This window comes from Triticum dicoccoides, chromosome 5A (genome assembly GCF_002162155.2).
Source record: "Triticum dicoccoides isolate Atlit2015 ecotype Zavitan chromosome 5A, WEW_v2.0, whole genome shotgun sequence".
NCBI classification, from domain to species: Eukaryota; Viridiplantae; Streptophyta; class Magnoliopsida; order Poales; family Poaceae; genus Triticum; species Triticum dicoccoides.
In genome coordinates, this window is record NC_041388.1 from 24,082,659 (window position 1) to 24,096,012 (window position 13,354).

Here is a 13,354-nt window from a genome sequence, read left to right on the forward strand (position 1 = left end):
TTTTTTATTTTGTTTATTCTTAAAGGGTACTAGCTATAGCACTAATTCATTCTTCCTTAGGAAACAAAATTATTATTTTTTTAAATATCTTTTGTATTTTTTTACGGGTAATACCAATGCGACTAATTCATTTTTCGTATACAACTTATCTTTTGCAAAAAATTCACTATTATATTCTTATTGTTGCATATTAAGAAAAGCCGCAATTTATGTGTAAATTATGCACAAATTTTGTCATTAAATTTTATTTTTTGTTCTTTCTTCTTAAAGGGCAGTCCCAACGTTCGTAATTCATTATATCTTAGAAAGTTTATTTTTATTTTAGGCTCGATTGAATAGGGACGTGCATGATTGTCGCTTGAATATTACACAGGAGAATTAGATTATGTTACGTACGTATAGTTGCCACCATGAGAATAAGATTAGTTAGTTTCCGTTAAAAAATGTTCTGCTACGTGCATCCGGACGCAGCAAGGAAGAAATACATGCATGCGTGAAGTGAAATGAGCAGTTGGATGATGAAGTGAGCAGGTAGTACTGGAACGGTCGAGTAGAGCAGATCGACTGAAAACGTTATTGGTCAGTCGACTGACCGGAAAACAAAAATCAGTCAACTGACACCTAGCCTGTCCCAACCCCTACACCGGCCGAAAGAACACCCTTGTTAGTAGGGGTCAGTCAGTTGGGTGTTGAAGCGTTCCTGCGGCTAAGCGATCCGCTCTTCTCTGCTGCTGTCGCCGTGGCCTCGCCGCAGTCAGACCCAGCCAAATATAGAGCCCTCTCTCCGTGATCCGCGAATGAAGCTCTATTTACACACCATCTGGCCGGCCGCCGGCGAGACCACGACTGAAGAAGACGACGAAGAAGATGGCGGGCTGGGCGCTGCTCATCCTCGCCGCCGTCCTCCTCCTCTGCGCCGCCGAGTGCCGCCTCGTCCACGCATGGAAGAGGGTATGTAAGCAAATCTGCCAACGACGAACGCCGTCGTTGCATGTTTCTTTCGCCTTCATTTCATCCTCTTGGCCTGATCCATACACGCGCAGTCGTACGTGGTATACCTGGGAGCGCACCCTTATGGGCGCGAGGCGACGGCGGAGGACCACGCGCGCGCCACCGAGTCGCACCATGAGCTCCTCGCCTCGGTTGTCGGGAGCAAGCAGGCGGCCAAGGACGCCATCTTCTACTCCTACAACAAGAACATCAATGGCTTCGCCGCGTATCTCGAGGAGGAGGTGGCCACCCAGATGGCAAGTAAGGCAGCCATTCCCATTCCTTCATTACTCAAGAACATCAATGGCTTCGCCGCCTATCTCTTTTACTACAGTTTCCCCTTGATTGATTGACTGATTGATTGGTTGGGTGATGGATGGAGAGCAGAGCATCCGGGTGTGCTGACGGTGATGCCGAGCAAGATGATGAAGCTGCACACGACCAGGTCATGGGGCTTCATGGACATGGAGAGGGGCGGCCAGGTGCTCCCGGACTCCATCTGGAAGCACGGCAGGTTCGGCCAGGACGTCATCATCGCCAGCCTCGACAGCGGCGTGTGGCCGGAATCCAACAGCTTCAACGACGAGGGCATGGCCCCGGTGCCCAAGCGCTGGAAGGGCTCCTGCACCGACACCGCCAAGTACGGGGTGCCCTGCAACAGGAAGCTCATCGGCGCCAAGTACTTCAACAAGGACATGCTGCTGTCGCACCCGGCCGTGGTGGACCGCAACTGGACGCGCGACACCGAGGGCCACGGCACGCACACGCTCTCCACCGCCGCCGGCCGCTTCGTGCCGCGCGCCAGCCTCTTCGGCTACGCCAACGGCACCGCCAAGGGCGGCGCCCCGCGCGCCCGCGTCGCCGTCTACAAGGTCTGCTGGACCGGGGAGTGCGCCACCGCCGACGTCATCGCCGGCTTCGAGGCCGCCGTCCACGACGGCGCCGACGTCATCACCGTCTCCTTCGGCGTCGACGCGCCCCTCGCCGACGCCAGCTCCTACTTCCACGAGGCCGTCACCCTCGGCTCCCTCCACGCCACCATCCACGGCGTCGCCGTCGTCTGCTCCGGGGGCAACCAAGGGCCCTTCGAGGACACCGTCGTCAACTCCGCGCCATGGGTCACCACCGTCGCCGCCAGCACCGTCGACAGGGACTTTCCCGACCAGCTCACCCTCGGCAACAACGCCACCATGAGGGGGATAAGCCTTGAGGCATCCGACCTTCACTCCGACAAGCTCTTCCCGCTCATCAACGCAAGCAGCGCCGCGCTCCCCAACTGCACCGTCAACCTCGCCACAAACTGCGCCACGGGCTGCCTTGACCCGGCCAAGGTCAAGGGCAAGATCGTCGTGTGCGTCCGCGGCGGGGATGTCCCGCGGGTCATGATGGGGATGACCGTCCTCAACGCCGGCGGCGTCGGGATGATCCTTGCCAACGGCGAGATGGACGGCAACGACATCCAAGCCGGCCCGCACGTGCTCCCGGCCACAATGATCACCTACACCGAGGCCGTCTCTCTCTACAACTACATGTCCTCCACCTCTGACCCGGCCGCCAACATCTCGCCTTCCAAGACGGAGCTCGGCGTCAAGAACTCGCCATCCATCGCCGCCTTCTCCGCTCACGGGCCAAGCGGCACGCTGCCCTACGTCCTCAAGCCGGACGTCGCCGCACCGGGGGTGGACATCCTCGCCGCCTTCACTGAGTACGTCAGCCCCACCGAGGTGGCCGCCGACAAGCGCCGCTCCGAGTACGCCATCATGTCCGGCACCTCCATGGCGTGCCCGCACGTCTCCGGTGTCATGGGCCTCCTCAAGGCGGCGCACCCCAACTGGAGCCCCGCTATGATGCGATCCGCGGTCATGACCACCGCGCGCACCCAGGACAACACCGGCGCGCCCATGCGCGAGATGGACGGCAAGGAGGCCACCCCTTTCGCCTACGGCTCCGGCAACGTGCACCCGAACCGCGCCGTTGACCCGGGCCTCGTCTACGACATCACCCCCAACGGCTACTTCACCTTCCTCTGCTCGCTCGGCTTCTCCACCAAGGACCTGAGCAGGCTCAGCTCCGGCAAGTTTACATGCCCGGCCAAGCCGCCGCCCATGGAGGACCTCAACTACCCATCCATTGCGGTGCCGGCGCTGCGCCGCAGGATGACGATCAAGCGGCGGCTCAAGAACGTGGGCCGACCCGGGACATACCGCGCATCGTGGCGCGCGCCTTTTGGGGTCAACATGACCGTTGACCCGACGGTGCTCGTATTCGAGAAGGCCGGCGAGGAGAAGGAGTTCAAGGTGAAGGTGGCGTCGGAAAAGGACAAACTCGGGAGGGGCTACGTCTTTGGGAAGCTCGTCTGGTCTGATGGGACCCACTATGTCAGGAGCCCCATCGTGGTAAATGCCCTCGATTGAGATTTTCTTTTTTGTGGTGTTGTGTAGCCCAAGGGAAGGAAGTGCCAAGAGTTTAGGAATTTTCTTTTTTAGTTTATTACTGAGAATGAGATGAGTTTAGGTTTTAGTAGCTCTCCTGGTTGCTAATAAACGCTGAATCTATTTTGGCTCTAGAGTGTAAATAAAGTGCAAAGTTTCCTTTCTTGTAAATTCCCCCTTGCTAGATATTGTGGTTGATGGAATTTTCTTTACGCGTTCTCCTCTAATTCGATTTCAACTGAAAATATTGTTCATAATGAAAACTTTAAATTGTCACTTCATTACAAACAATGCTCTATATTTACAGAAATACTAACTGGCGAACATTCCATGGGAGGGGAATATTTTGTATGTTGGTGCTTAAAATAGAGAATATATATGAAGGATATCAAGGCCAGAAGCCTACTGAACTAGCATGCTCTAAAAAGGTTAACAAACAAATTGTCATCAAACGCACTATTGAAATAGCATACCCTAAAAAGGTTAACAAACAAATTACCATCGAACACAAAGCAAAATGGAAAAAGAAGGGACCTATGTCTGCAGTATATGTTGGGATACAATACTCTTTGGACTATCTTTTCATGCCTCCCAAGTTTATGACGATGATCATTTGTTTTGAGAGCATTGACGGGGCTAGTGGTCATAACTGTTGGGATATGCGGTATGCGGGAAGGTGTCTTTGCAACATTGTGACTGAGAATCCAGATATGTTAGGTCATAGGTGAGACGATGATGATGCCACAGCTGCGACTGCAGGTGCTTAGGGGGTGATTTGTCTATGTGTTGTACTTGGTAGGCTTTCCGATGTGACTTGTTTTTGCCGCAATCTTTGTTTATCGGTAGGTATGTTACGAGGTGTTTCACATGTTTTTCTCAAATGTAATCGGGCCTTGTAGGATTTTCCAACCAAGTTTTTCTTGTAACAGATCATTTCTCCCTTGGCTAGATTTTCTGAATTTTCTTTGGCGATAAATAACTCATCGATGGTTGTTCCATCAAAAAGGAAGTTATCCGAGTACACGGGTCTTGATGACCCTAAGCCTACCAAAACTGTTTTTCTTCCAACCCCGCCAATAATATAATCTCGCAGCCAAGCCCTCAACATTCTTGCAGCCAACACCCTAAAGTTTCGGTATGCTTATAAACAAGGCCAAAATTTCGACAAATCGTGTGAAATTTCACCGGAAATTTTGGCAGCATAACACTTACGTTGGAGGAGAGTTGGGGGAGAATCGCATGCCCAGCGGCATAAAAAATTGCTCCACGACCATGCATGCCTTCCATTCCGTAGTATTTCACATGGAAGAGAAACACGGCCAGCATTTTTTGGCAACAACTACTCCCTCCGTCCCATAATATAAGATATTTTTGTAAGCTATGTTAGCTTGTAAAAACGTCTTACCTTATGAGACATAGGGAGTAGTATATTTTATATTGTCTGCTGAAACCCTTGTGCCAGAACCTCGTACCACAACTGTTTTAATGACATTTTTGGCAAGCTCAGGGTCATTCCTTCAGGAAATAATGTCGGGTGATTGAACAAGACAATCTATGTGTCTTGCTCTGCTCTCATCCGGCCATTTGAATTAGAATATTTGGGCTATGCACATACATGCCAAGCAAGGACACTCAAATATTTGGACTTTAAATATGAGCAATCATTTGTTTAAAAAGATTCAGAAACAAACTACATCATGGAAATAACAAGTACATATATGACAATAGCTTTCGTTATTTTCTACTTATCATGCATGGCTCAACATTCGCTCGTTTCCGATATGTAAATAAAGCATGCAAAAACATCTCCTGTTCTAATACATCGGGACGGTTTGTGGTAACATTTAGCATGCAAAAACATCACATTCTCATGGTACATCTCCTGTTCTAACAAAACTGGACAGTTTGTAGTAACATTTAGCATGCAAAAACTAGATCAAGCCTAAAACAAGTGTATTCTTCTTGAGAGTGAGGTTGCTGCTACCAGTTATTTGTTATGGTGTATATTCATACCCCTAAGAATTGCATCTCATCTGTAACCATTCTCTACTGCACTTCCAAGTCAATACAAGATGGTGTTCTGCTTTTATACTACAGAATTAGCGCATATTAGACCGGATTGTTGAACATCAAGAATTGAACTTTGGACACTAAATTGCATATGTTCTGCTTGTAGTAACATTTAGCATACAGAAACATCTCCTATTCTAATAAAGTTGGACAGTTGGCAACAACATTTAGCATGCAAAAACATCTCCTATTCTAATACAACTGGACATATGGTAATAACATTTAGCACGCACAAAAATGATCAGGCACAAATCAAGTGTATTCTTGATGAGAGTTAGGTTGCTGCTCTTGAAGTCCAGTTATTTGTTATGATGTATATGCATACCCTGACAGGTAAATCTAATCTGTAACCATTCTCTGCTGCACTTCCAAGTCAATACAACGTATTTTGCTTTTATACTACAGAACTAGCGCAGATTAGATCAGAATGCTGGACAACAAGAACTGAACTTTGGACACTAAATTGCAGGTGTGTTGTGACTCTGCAATCTTCTTATAAGGCAGCAATGTATTGGGGAGTGTACGTGTCATGGACTATTGGCTCGACAGGAAAATTCACTTCCTTGTAACAACTTTAAAAACAAACACATGATTCTTTCCGCTAACCTAAGCTTGCATTTGGCTTTTCTGGATCTTGTAAACAAACAAACAAACAAACGTGAGTTGGCTCTAATCCTCGGCAAGAACATACCTCCATCTGTATCCCTCTGTATTCCCACAACTTGGTGCCCGCATCTCTGCCTAGGTGTGTGTCCCGTAGAACCATCTGCATCACAAGGAAACTCCTTAGTTTGGGTTGTAGCATCCCAAGATTTTTCTTGAAAGGTTGGATTGAGAAGCATTGTGGACGAGTTCTAGGCGGCGGCCACTTGCATGGGCGAGGCGGCGAAGGCTGGGCCGGGTGTGGCCAGAGGAGTAGATCGGACCATGCTCGAAATAAGGGACACCCGATGAAGGACGTCACCTTGCGCATCATCGGAGCAGGGGTCGGTGATGTGTGTGTTGTAGATATAAGCAGGCGGAGTGTTGGACTGAGGAGAAAGGAGAAGGAGCAAGGCCAGAGAGAGAGAGAGAGAGGAACTTGCATGATTTGAATGGAACTAACCCAGACTGACGTTGTTTTCAGCAGAATTACCATGGTGTTATTTATGTGCAGGAGCAAACGTTCTCGGAATGACCTGAAACTTCACGGAGACACTTTTCAGAAAATAAGAAAAATACCTGCCAAAGATGAAGGTCAGGGGGACACCACCATGCCACGAGGGTGGGGGACGCGCCTGCCCCCCTAGGGCGCGCCCCCTACCTCGTGGGCCCCCTGTTGCGTCTCCGACTCCAACTCCACCTCCATATATTGAGTTTCAGGGAGAAAAAAATCAGAAAAGAAATCATCACGTTTTACGATGCGGAGCTGCCGCCGAGCCCTAAAACCTCTCAGGAGGGCTGATCTGGAGTCCGTTCGGGGCTCCGGAGAGGGGAATCCGTCGCTATCGTCATCATCAACCATCCTTCATCGCCAATTTCATGATGCTCACTGTCGTGCATGAGTAATTCCATCGTAGGCTTGCTGGACGGTGATGGGTTGGATGGGATCTGCCATGTCATCGAGTTAGTTTTGTTAGGGTTTGATCCCTAGTGTCCACTATGTTCTGAGATTGATATTGCTATGACTTTGCTGTGCTTAATGCTTGTCACTAGGGCCCGAGTGCCATGCTTTCAGATCTGAACCTATTATGTTTTTATCAATATATGAGTGTTCTTGATCCTATCTTGCAAGTCTATAGTCACCTATTATGTGTTATGATCCGTTGACCCCGAAGTGACAATAATCGGGATACTTACCGGTGATGACCGTAGTTTGAGGAGTTCATGTATTCACTATGTGTTAATGCTTTGTTCCGGTTCTCTATTAAAAGGAGACCTTAATATCCCTTAGTTTCCGTAAGGACCCCGCTGCCACGGGAGGGTAGGACAAAAGATGTCATGCAAGTTCTTTTCCATAAGCACGTATGACTATGTTCGGAATACATGCCTACATTATATCAATGAACTGGAGCTAGTTCTGTGTCACCCTAGTTTATGACTGTTACATGAGGAACCGCATCCGGCATAATTCTCCATCACCGATCCATTGCCTACGAGCTTTCCACATATTGTTCTTCGCTTATTTACTTTCCCGTTGCTATTGCTACCATCACTACAAAATACCAAAAACATTGCTTTTACTTCTGTTACCTTTTGCTACCGTTATCACCACTATCATATTACTTTGCTACTAAACACTTTGCTGCAGATATTAAGTTTCCAGGTGTGGTTGAATTGAAAACTCATCTGCTAATACTTGAGAATATTCTTTGGCTCCCCTTGTGTCGAATCAGAAAATTTGGGTTGAATACTCTACCCTCGAAAACTGTTGCGATCCCCTATACTTGTGGGTTATCAGGATGCTTGATACGTCTCCAACGTATCTATAATTTTTGATTGCTCCATGCTATATTATCTACTATTTTGGACCTTATTGAGCTTTATTATCCACTTTTATATTATTTTTGGGACTAACCTATTAACTGGAGGCACAACCCAGAATTGATGTTTTTGCCTATTTTAGGGTTTCGAAGAAAAGGAATATCAAACGGAGTCCAAACGGAATGAAACCTTCGGGAACGTGATTTTCTCACCGAACATGATCCAGGAGACTTGGACCCTATGTCAAGCAACCAACAGGGAGGCCACGAGGTAGGGGGCGCGCCTACCCCCCTGCAGGCGCGCCCTCCACCGTCGTGGGCCCCCTGTTGCTCCACCGACGTACTTCTTCCTCCTATATATACCTACGTACCCCCAAACGATCAGATACGGAGCCAAAACCCTAATTCCACCGCCGTAAATTTTTGTATCCACGAGATCCCATCTTGGGGCTTGTTCCGGAGCTCCGTCGGAGGGGGCATCGATCACGGAGGGCTTCTACATCAACACCATAGCCTCTCTGATGAAGTGTGAGTAGTTTACCTTAGACCTTCGGGTCCATAGTTATTAGCTAGATGGCTTCTTCTCTCTTTTTGGATCTCAATACAAAGTTCTCCCCCTCTCTTGTGGAGATCTATTCGATGTAATCTTCTTTTGCAGTGTGTTTGTTGAGACCGATGAATTGTGGGTTTATGATCAAGTTTATCTATGAGCAATATTTGAATCTTCTCTGAATTCTTTTATGTATGATTGGTTATCTTTGCAAGTCTTTTTGAATTATCAATTTGGTTTGGCCTACTAGATTGATCTTTCTTGCAATGGGAGAAGTGCTTAGCTTTGGGTTCAATCTTGCGGTGTCCTTTCCCAGTGACAGTAGGGGCAACAAGGCACGTATTATATTGTTGCCATCGAGGATAACAAGATGGGGTTTTTATCATATTGCATGAATTTATCCCTCTACATCATGTCATCTTGCTTAAGGCGTTACTCTGTTCTTATGAACTTAATTCTCTAGATGCATGCTGGATAGTGGTCGATGTATGGAGTAATAGTAGTAGATGCAGGCAGGAGTCGGTCTACTTGTCTTGGATGTGATGCCTATATACATGATCATACCTAGATATTCTCATAACTATGCTCAATTCTGTCAATTGCTCAACAGTAATTCGTTCACCCACCGTAAAATACCTATGCTCTTGAGAGAAGCCACTAGTGAAACCTATGGCCCCGGGTCTATCTTCATCATATTAATCTTCCAATACTTAGTTATTTTCATTGCTTTTATTTTACTTTGCATCTTTATCATAAAAATACCAAAAATATTATCTTATCATATCTATCAGATCTCACTCTCGTAAGTGACCGTGTAGGGATTGACAACCCATTATCGCGTTGGTTGCGAGGATTTATTTGTTTTGTGTAGGTGCGAGGGACTCGCGTGTAGCCTCCTACTGGATTGATACCTTGGTTCTCAAAAACTGAGGGAAATACTTACGCTACTTTGTTGCACCACCGTTTCCTCTTCAAGCGAAAACCAACGCAAGTGCTCAAGAGGTAGCAAGAGGTTCCTAAGGCATGATGAAATCTTCGTTGCCGAGGCTTTCCTCATCCTTAGAGAGCGGATGATAACTACCGTCCTCCGAGTCGTTGGGCCTGGCCTGTTCGTCAGGGCTGGCTTGCCTGTTTTCTTGCTCCTCCTGTTCGGATGTTACCTCAGCAAGGTCTTCATTGTTTTCGGCATCGTCCGGAGTATTGTTTTCTTTGGTGCCGGTATTGTTGTCCTTTGAACGACGTGACTTAGAGCGGCGCCGAGGACGCCGGCGTTTTTGCTGTGTCTCAGGAGGTTTGTTCTCAACTGGATTTTCTTTGTCATCGCCACTATTCTCCTTTGGTGCATCCACCATGTACACATCATACAAGGTAGTAGCCTTCCAACATCTGGTGAACGGCGGGTACTGGGCCTCTTCTTCTCCAGCATCGTCGTCCATACCGTCGACGTCATCGGAGCTGTAATCGAGCATGTCAGTTAAGTCTTCGATAGTGGCTATAAAGTGGGTGACGGGTGGGCAAAATTCCCTGTCATCGGCTTCTAGTTCGAACCGGATATAGTTCGGCTGTGAGTCCCCCGCCAAGGACAGGTTCTTTAATGAGCTTAGCACATCGCCCAAGGGTGAGTGCTGGAAGATGTCTGTGGTGCTGAACTCGAAGATCGATAAACGATCAAGTTCGGCATCTGTGGACTCACATGGTTTGGAACTTACACCCAGAGACGAGTCCGGGGTTCCGGTGACACAAACATTGTGTGAGTTTAAGTCCATGTGCGGCTCCAACGCCGGGGAATCTGTGGCCTCGGTGGTGGGGTTGAACCTCCAGTCCTTAGATGGTGTCGTATGCTCCGGATCTTAGGCCAGAGCAGTTACAGGAGCTATCTCCTGAATGTGGTTCGATGACAGATTTAGGTCATGTTCGTCGAGGTGACCAGGAGCGATCTCCGCGGTCACGAATCCAGCGAAGATCAAATCTCCACGCATGTCCGCGACGTAGTTCAAGCTCCCAAATCTGACATGATGGCCAGGGGCGTAGCTATTGATCTGCTCCAGATGGCCAAACGAGTTGGCCTGCAGTGCGAAGCCGCCGAACACGAAAATCTGTCCGGGAAGGAAGGTTTCTCCTTGGACAGCGTCATTGTTGACGATTGAAGGAGCCATCGAACCTTTGGAGGACGGCATAGTGGAACTCTCGATGAAAGCACCAATGTCGGTGTCAAAACCGGCGCATCTCGGGTTGGGGGTCCCGAACTGTGCGTCTAAGGTCGATGGTAATAGGAGATAGGGGACATGATGTTTACCCAGGTTCGGGTCCTCTCTATGGAGGTAATACCCTACGTCCTGCTTGATTGATATTGATGAATATGAGTATTACAAGAGTTGATCTACCTCGAGATCATAATGGATAAACCCTAGAGGTCTAGCTTGTATGACTATGGTCATGAATCTCCCTCTCCGGACTAAGTCCTCCGGTTTATATAGACACCGAGAGGATCTAGGGTTACACAGGGTCGGTTACAAAGAAAGGAATCTACATATTTGGTCGCCAAGCTTGCCTTCCACGCCAAGGAGAGTCCCATCCGGACACGGGTGCTGTCTTCGGTCTTCGTATCTTCACAACCCATCAGTCCGGCCCATGGCTAACAGGCCGGACGCCCGAGGACCCCTTAGTCCAGGACTCCCTTAGGAGGTATAATTAATTAACCATAGCACCCGTGTCCAGCTGAGCTGAACAGAAGCTTCTTCTCCAGCGGACTAAGCTTCAGTGACATAACAGCAGGTGCAGTTGCATCACTTACATGTGGGCCAGCTGCCTCTTGGGCCCACATGCGAGTAACCCAACTGCACCTGCAGTTAAGTAACTGAAGCAGTGTCCTTGTCCAACATAGCTCTCCGACTCCACGTTGTCTCCAAGAAGCTAATCGGCCGTCAATGGTCAACCCGCCTAGCTTGGCTTCAACTGGAGGGTAGCAGCGGTGGCCTTACTTGGACCCGAGTGGCGCTGACCTACCGTGTTCTACTCTTCCTCGTTTTCTGTGTGGCACGGCCTCGTTGGGAGCAAGGCGGGGCCTTGACGGAGCTGGCGATGTCCTCTGTCTCGTTTCTGGCGGGGCGGCGCCTCGGCGAAGCAGGGGAAATCCTCCCCCTCGTTGCCGGCAGGGTGGGGCCTCGGCTGAGCCGGCAATGTCCTCTGCCTCATTGTTGGCATGGCGGGGCCTCGACGGTGTAGGGCCTCCGCCTCGGTGCCGGCGGGGCGAGGCCGGCGGTGTCCTCTGCCTCATTGTTGGCGCCACGGGGCCTCGGCGGAGTAGGGCCTCCACCTCGGTGCCGGCGAGGCGGGGCATCGGCGGAGCCGGTGGTGTCCTCTGCCTCGTTGTTGGTGCCGCATGGCCTTGGTGGAGCAGGGCCTCGTCGACGCCAGCGGAGCGGGGACTCGTCGGAGTCGGCATTGTCCTCTACCTCGTCCTCGGTCTTGCCAAACAATGCCTCTCCGAATTCATCGCCCTCTTTGTAGGCGGCTGCAGCCTCCGCCACCCGCATGCGGTACCGCCAGCGCTCGAAGCGGCTCTCGCGGGCGGAGCGGGACGAGTCGAGCATCGCCTGCTGCTCCGCCCACTCCGTGGAGATCTGCTCCTCCGCCTGCAGGTGCTCCTGGAGGAGATGGTGGTTGTAGGCGGCGTCGTCCTGCGCCTCCCAGAACTGCTCCTCATGCTTCTGCCTCACCATGTCCATGTATTGGGCACGGGCCTCGCTGATGGTCATGCTGCAATGCACTGGCGAGGATGGCGCAGAGGAGGGGGTTGGCGTCGGATCATCGACTATCATGTTCTCCATTGGACATCGTCGTCCTCTGGCTGCTTGCCGGCTAGGAAGTCGGCAGCAATGGCTGCCATCTCCTTGTGGTCCGTCGTCTGTCCGCCCCGAAGAGCGCTAGAGCGCGAGGAAGTCATGGTGGGCAGTAGTGCTGCGGACAAGAGAAAGGGAACAAAGGCGGATGATTGCGGCTATGGCCGGCGCAGCAGTTTATATAACAATGGTGGGCGATAGAGGGACGAACATGTGGCGCCGGAGTAGCCGCCTCGGCAACCGTGTATCATTAATGTGGGCGGCAGACGGACGGACGGACGACACTTGTGTCGTTTGAAGGCGGAGCAATCGCCTGCACGGGAAGCGGGGCGGGCGGCGCTGACCATTTCGGGCGGAAACCGCGCGAGAGCAAGGGAGGTGGTCTGGGTGGGCGAGGGCAGTCAGACTCGTGCTTGGCAGCGGGTCGGTCCAGCAGCCGGACATGCTGGCTCGCCAGCGAGCTCGCCGAGCTGAGCGACGACAATCAGATGATGGACGTAGCTTCCGACCAGGAGCCGACGCCACTATCCAAGCCGGTTCATGCCATGTTCACCATAGAGCAGGTGCGGCCCACTTCGATGCCCTAATGGGGGAAGAGCTACCAGCGCAGGAGGACCTGTGCTGCAACCTCCATCTCCTCAACGAGCACCGGTGAACAAGCGAAGGACAATGTCGTTGCGGACATGTGGCCTATGATCCTAGCTTCCCGAATGAGCAGCGGGCGCTGTATCAGACCATCCATAGGGCCCGCGAGGCCCTCTCCATCGTCCTTCGAGATGTTGCGCTCGTCGTGGCGCCGCCGTTTCATGTTGTCAACATGGTCAACGACATGAGGAATGAGGAGATGAGTTTACTTGAAGAGGATGATAGTGGGGACCAACTAGGGCCATAGCCGCACGTACACAAGTGCCTCCTTATTATATACAACTGTAATATTTTTTAGCTTCCTCCTGGTTTCCTGACATCACGGTCCCACACTACAAGAAATATGTCAACTTGTGACCTTGA

General features: G+C 50.4%; 1 protein-coding gene across 1 annotated transcript; it reads left to right on the top strand.

Moving 5' to 3' along the window:
- Positions 1–867: 867 nt before the first annotated feature.
- LOC119299082 (subtilisin-like protease SBT5.3) lies at positions 868–3,617 on the top strand. Its single transcript, XM_037576372.1, has 3 exons — positions 868–951; positions 1,044–1,251; positions 1,378–3,617. The coding sequence occupies exons 1-3, from the start codon at positions 868–870 to the stop codon at positions 3,402–3,404; spliced, it is 2,319 nt and encodes a 772-aa protein (XP_037432269.1). The 3' UTR covers positions 3,405–3,617.
- Positions 3,618–13,354: the final 9,737 nt, after the last annotated feature.